The sequence below is a fragment of the Salvelinus sp. IW2-2015 genome, linkage group LG37 (assembly GCF_002910315.2).
Source record: "Salvelinus sp. IW2-2015 linkage group LG37, ASM291031v2, whole genome shotgun sequence".
NCBI lineage: Eukaryota > Metazoa > Chordata > Actinopteri > Salmoniformes > Salmonidae > Salvelinus > Salvelinus sp. IW2-2015.
The window spans coordinates 13,851,759-13,858,504 of NC_036876.1; the positions used below are offsets into that span (position 1 = coordinate 13,851,759).

A 6,746-nucleotide genomic window follows, 5' to 3' on the forward strand; every position below is an offset into this window, starting at 1 on the left:
ATGGAGATTTGGTGGAGATAAAGCAGTCCGATATGCTCTGGGTTGAATCACGCTGTGCAGACTGGCAGGAGTTAACCGCGCTAAGGTTAGCTGATGACCGCTAGCAGTGGCTAACTGACTACTAGCTTGTAGCTAGTTAGCTGGCTAGCTTCTGTTGGGAGTAGCCTAGCGCATGGTCATACAACTTGTCATACAGCCCCATGATTAGTGAGGATTAAGGTAGAGTTATAGAACTATTGTTCAACGCTATTGTACACTTTTTCCCACATTCCAATATTTAAAGGATTGAACTTAATTATGGTAACTTTCAGGATGAATCAAACCCCTTTATTTTCGATTCATCGATTTGTTTCGTGTATAAAAGGCTCTTATGATCCATACAAACTTTCCTGACACTAAAATGTACCGAAATAATATACAAGTGTATTTTTAACTCTGAAACGGAGACGAATATGCATATATGCAGATGGATTTCTTTCATCGAGGCCTATATTCTGAATCGTTCTCTCCATACATTCCCGTCTTGAATCGGGGCCTTACTGTAGTTCAATAACCAAAATATATTTTTTTAATTGTCTATGTGCCATTTCATAGCTGACACCCCATTCTTTCTGCAGACACCTTTGAATCTTAATTCAGAGCAGATATTTACAGTTCTTGGAAAACGTGGTCACATAAAAAAAATTGGGAGATTTGACCGTAATTCCATTACCAAAGTTTACATCAGCACAGTTCTTCCGCTGAATTAATTTTTGTAAATTATTCAATGGAAATTGTAAAAAAACAAACATGTTTTTTTGTTTAACTTTGAAATCAATATTTTTTGTTTGGCATACATTTTAAAGTGAAAAAACTGACTCAAAACGTTCCGTTTCCTTCCGTTACCGTTGAATTGCCCATGTTTGTTTTAAACCCATAGAGTTTTCTGAAAGACTCAAAATGACTCAAATTTGAAAAGAATTCACAAACAAAATCAAGGATGCTGATAATCCTAAAGTTGTTTTGATAAAACGTATCTTCATTAAAAACAACCCTTTTCAATTGAATTGAGACACGCGGTTCTTATGTGGTCTACTTCACATTCTATTACACAGTGTGTCTCTCTTTCCATTGTCTACAACATGGAAACTGTAAGAGCAGCCAGAGAGCACTCCGAACGTGACATGTGCATTTGATTCGTTTTTTTCCTGCAAGCGGCAATTTGTTACTCTGCTTGTTGTTATTCACTTTTATTGTAGACCAGTGTCTAACATATGGTACGCTGCCATAAAACTAGCACGTGGACCCTGCTTGGTCTCCCTCATACATGGCGTAGACCTGAAGTAGTCGTTAACGATCATTACATGTAATAGCTCTAGGTCAAGTTATGACTTAACGACCAGACGTTTTTCCTAGTCAGGTCACATGGCTTGGAAAAACTCCAGGCCCTAGTCATAATTCATCATGTGGATCCGTTTTTCCTGATCATTTGACCAGGAAAAACTCCTGGCCCTAGTCAAAACCCCTGTGTAATATTGTCAAAAACGTGACGCAGAGCATTTTGTAGGTTCTTATTATGACCGAACACACAGATGAAGAGTCGCTGCGGTGCTTGTCCAAAACACTGAGGCACTTTATTTACAGTCGTTCCAAATAAAGCTGCTCTCATTGAATCAAAGCTGCTCTCATTGAATTTAAAGTGTGTGTGTGTGCTCATTTTTATTTAACCTTTATTTAACTAGGCAAGTCAACATAAGAACTAAATCTTATTTAGAATGACGGCCTACCAAAATGCGTGAGGACGTGAGGACGAGGCTCTGCTCTGCTGTCATGGCTAAACTAGATTAGTTACAGTGATGTTACCTGTTGGAGCGAGGAGATAGCGTTAACGTGGAGTTTCTGATTGGTTTCTGACTGCTTCCTGATTGGCCAGGTCCACCTGTGGTCCGTACCTCGCAGGGTTAATAGCCAGACACAATCTCATTAATTCATTGTGCCATCTCCACGGCGATATCGTTCCATAAGCGATGTGAGGCAAATCGATTGGACAGATAATATGGAATCGTTTAAGCCACAAGCCTGTTATCCATTATAATCATAGAACGGTCTGTGACGACAGGCGTTGCATGCCTTCATTTGCCCCTGTAGCCAATTCAGTATTCACAATCACTGTATAATGTGGAACAGGTGTTTTTCACTTCTTTCTACCCCATACCTGTGTTGTGTCAGCAGGCATGTTATCTTGCTGCTGAGTTGTGGGCGACACCATCTGTGAGTGTCTGTCAGAGGCAGTGTGTGTGTGCGTGTGTGTGTGTGTGTGTGTGTGTGTGTGTGTGTGTGTGTGTGTGTGTGTGTGTGTGTGTGTGTGTTGTGTGTGTGTGTGTGTGTGTGTGTGTGTGTGTGTGTGGTGGGTGTGGTGTGTGTGTGTGTGTGTGTGTGTGTGTGTGTGTGTGTGTGTGTGTGTCAGAGGAGCGTTCTGCCTCACGAAGCCCATGTGAAAAATGATCACAACTGCTTTCTAAGCTGACTGACTGCAGTTCCTTTCGAAAAAATGTGGAGAGTATTTTTTTTCTGTGCTACTGACAGAGTTTGAATGTCAAAACCATCAGTGGACCGTTCTTTTCCAAACATAATCACCACACTTCCAAATGAAACATTTATTTCAGCTCGGCTATTTACAGTTGTCCCTTTGGGCTGCTTGTATGAATGTGTTTGAGCAAGTGAAAGCAACAGAGAGAACACAGCAGGACTCAACAGAGACATTGGGCATTAATGCTTTACAACCCCTATGATTCAGACTTGACCTCTGTGGCAAATGAATGATTCTGCCAATTATCCAATTATTGCCCATGTACTTAAGCATAGGCAGTTTCGGCTGATCATCCAACCCCAAATAAATAAATACATAATTACATATATAGCATATACAGTACAATACATAGGTTTACAGACAGAAGGACAAAGGTCAAACAAACACATGTGCTCTAAACTCCAGGTAAAAGACCAAGTCAAAATGATAAACTTGTCATAGCTGCACCACCTCAGTATGAGAAACATCACTTGACTTGGCTTGCAGTCAGTCATCCATCACACTGACATCTAACATCTCTATTTTGTGCATACATTCTCCTGTGCTACGCAGTTAAATAATGCTCTTTCTCCAGTGGGAAAAACAAAGCCCATATAATTGTCACACTTCAGAGCAGCATGTGAACATCTACTTTATTTTCAAAAGACATGTGTCGTCCTAATCAACCACTGGCCTCACTCATTGTTCATGTGTGGTGTTATTCGTGGCCATACGTCGCTATCCTATCATTCACCGTGTGGCATTGTATTTTATCATCTACAACTATTGGTTCCAGTCACAGTGTAGTAGTGCGTGACGTGCATGTCCCATTCCGGAACACCATATCAGATGCCAGACATTCCTTAGGGAAGTCTTTTTGTCCATTGGTGGCCTGTCTCTTCAGAGCTACGGCACGGTAGTCCACCTGTTCTCCGTCCAGTCCAGACTCCAACCAACGGAAACACACAATCCTCTGGAACGACCGCCGGAAATTATCGGACACGAAGCCGTAGAGGATGGGGTTGGCGCCGCTGTTGGCGTAACTCAGGATGACAAAGAGCTGGGTGACCATGGCGTCCGGGGGGCGGTGGAACACGCTGACCAGCTGGACGATGTAGAAGGGCATCCAGCAGAGCACGAAGACCGCCACAATGCACAATACCATCCGCGTGATCTTTTTCTCTGAGCGCCTTCGCTGCAGCCAACCGGCTTTGAGCCCGACTGCACGCATGCGCGCCACCATCAGGCAGTAGCAGAGGCAGATAGCACCTACAGGAAGCAGGAAGCCGAGCAGGAAGGTGTACACCACGAACGCCACTGACCATGCAGCCTCAGGCCACAGGAAGTTGCAGTCCACGCCGCCGTCCTGCGCCGGGACCGTGTCAGCAAAGATGATGATGGGGAGGATGACGAGGAGCGAGAGGCCCCACACGCAGACGTTGACCACCTTTGCCACGGTGGGACGGCGATAGCGGGCAGCCTTGATAGGGTGAACCACGGCCACATATCGATCCACGCTCAACACCGTCAGACAGAAGATAGATGTAAACATGTTGATGCCGTCCACGCTCAACACCAGACGGCACATGAGCGAGCCAAACGGCCAATGACGTACAGCCGCTGATGTCGCCAAGAACGGAACACTCAACATAAACAGTTCATCTGCAATTGCCAGATTTAATATATAAATATTGGTGGCGGTTTTCATCTTGGCGTATTTGAGGATGACATAGATGACCATGGCATTGCCTGTAAGACCCACACAGCAGACCAGTGCGTAGATGGAGGGGATGATGATCTTACTGGCATCAAGTTCCTGGTCGTAGTCCTCATAGTCTAGACTGGAGTTGTAGGGTAGGCCGGTGGGGTATTCTGGGTAGTCACCGGTCCGGTTGGTGGCCATGTTTTCCATTTTACCTCAGTTTTTGCCTCTCCTAGGCCCCTTGGAACTAAGATGTGACTTCGTGTGTATGTTTTCCTATTCAGTCCAGTCTGCCATACCTACTGATGCGAGTCTCTCAGTCCCATTATAGCGTATAGTGCTCTTCTCAATGCTCTTGGCTGGCTCTCTGTTAACACCAACGTTTAGTGTAATGTATCATGGATCTCTGTTAAACCCCTTTCATAATTGGTTCAAAAAGAATGGATAGAGCAGAATTCTCCTCACGATGGAACCCTAAAGGTCACTTCTGCTTTCTGCTGATTTTCTGGTGTTAATCGCTAAAGTGTCATTGACTTCCGTTACACTCCTTTGACAAACGGGTCAAAAAAGGAGTGATGAAGGAGCAGTGGGAGCATGAGAGATCCTCCTTTTTGTAGAGGTGCAGCTCTGAAGAGACAGGAGAGAATGTAATGTCTGGAAAGTGTTGTTCTCCGAGTTCACGATCCACGTGCAACATAGAGGGGGTTAACCTAAACAAAACCAGAGTCCTTGAGTCTCTCAGTTCTCATGTCGCTCTGTTTCTCATGGATTTCTCATTATAAAGCCCAGCCTTGGTAGTTTTTACTCTCCACTGACTGAAGATATTGAAGCAATTTGTGTCCTCAGGCTGAAACGCCCTCATCCACGGATGAAGTCTTGGCAGCCAAATGTGTAACATTCCATATTCATTCACAAATAAACTCACATCTTATTACCCATCTGTTTGCAGGTGGTTCTTTTTATTCAATTTAAATCAGGGCGAGGTTTCTGGGTCTCATTCAAACACAAGGAACCTCGCCAAGGGAGAACATTCATTTTTCTTGATTAGAACGTCCTATTGGAAGGAATTGGACCTGGAGTGGTTAGGAGTTGCCCTGTTCTGTCTGGCTTATCCCAGCTGGTCGAATGGCATACTCATCAGGAGTGGTCTTTGGTAAGAAGTGGTGTGGGGAATTCGACACTTTCACCATTCCATGTTTCTGTTTCCGTGGCGATAGAGGGGAGCGGGTTCTCACGGGCGGTCATTCAGTCGCTACACCCCGGCTGAACAAGTACATGACAATTCCTGGCTTTGATATGAGCTCTTCCCCGGGATACGTTACACTCCCATTTTCTTTGAGTTGGCTCCAGGATGCCTGTAAGAAAACACAAAAGAGCAATCACTCGTTTATTCTCTAAAGGAACTCCAAACAAAACATCAGAAGAGCTCTGGCTCTAAGAACTCGTGAGTTTCCACAAGAGGCAGCTATCACATGTCAATAGCAATTAATGGCATTGTTTGTTCTTTTCATTCATGTTTCGCTAGCAGTTTGTGATTATTTTAAAGACAAGTCTATTCCTTCGATAGCGTATGATTAAATACGGAGGCGTTGCGGTCTCTCTGAACCTGAACGGCACATAAACTAGGATTCCATTTCGCCTCCGTATTCCCCAGATGTCACGCCGACATGACATTCAAAAAATTCTCTGTTGTGTTTGTACAAAATGAAAAGTGAGGGGAAAATACATCTGTCACATGTATCGCCTGGCTTGTTAGTATGTGAGTGTGTGAGTGAACCTATGCAAGGTCACTGCTCTCCTCGTCCAATTACAGCCGAATGCGAGAGAACAGAGAGACACCTTTGACACTTGTTTACTTTCTTACAATGAGCAAACATCTAAGGAAAAAAGAAAGGAAAAAATAAAACAGTTGAGATGTTCACGGCTGTCTAAACAAGAAAAGAAGAAAAATATGGGAATATGGACTAAACAAACACCCTCTCCTTTCCATCCCTCTCCTCCACTCTCCAACCAACAGAACATCAAAAACGGGCCCAGTCTATAGGAAGCAGGATGCTAATTGCGTTCGTGGCTGGAATATGAAACGCTGTTTGAATGCCAGTTTTCCTCTATTACGGTAGTAAGGGGAGGGGGCAATCATGGTTCATCTAAAAGTCAACTTATTCTACTCACTGTGAGTAGAATAAATAATATAGTAGTAGAATAATAATAATAATAATATATAATAGTAGAATAAATAAATATAGATAAATATGCCATTTAGTAGACACAGAATACCACAGAATACCGAAAGTAAAGCGGTGAGATTGCACAACACTACGAAATGTGTAAACAATGTGTCTGATATGTCAAGGAGCGTGAACCGCATGGATATTGTGATTGTGTCACCTGTTGCGGCTTTAAAGCCGAAGCTAAACATGAAACATACACTGAGTATACAAAACATTAGGAACACCATGACAGACTGACCAGGTGAATCCAGGTGAAAGCTATGAT

At 43.5% G+C, this 6,746-nt stretch overlaps 1 protein-coding gene across 1 annotated transcript in view; it reads right to left on the reverse strand.

The window, feature by feature from the left end:
* Positions 1 to 2,651: 2,651 nt before the first annotated feature.
* Positions 2,652 to 6,746, reverse strand: part of LOC111960208 (somatostatin receptor type 1-like) — a 13,510-nt gene continuing 9,415 nt past the window's right edge. The window contains exon 2 of the mRNA XM_023982098.2: positions 2,652 to 5,605. Coding sequence (XP_023837866.1) covers positions 3,345 to 4,460 — 1,116 coding nt within the window. The 5' untranslated portion in view covers positions 4,461 to 5,605 and the 3' untranslated portion in view covers positions 2,652 to 3,344. The remainder of the gene's footprint in view (positions 5,606 to 6,746) is intronic.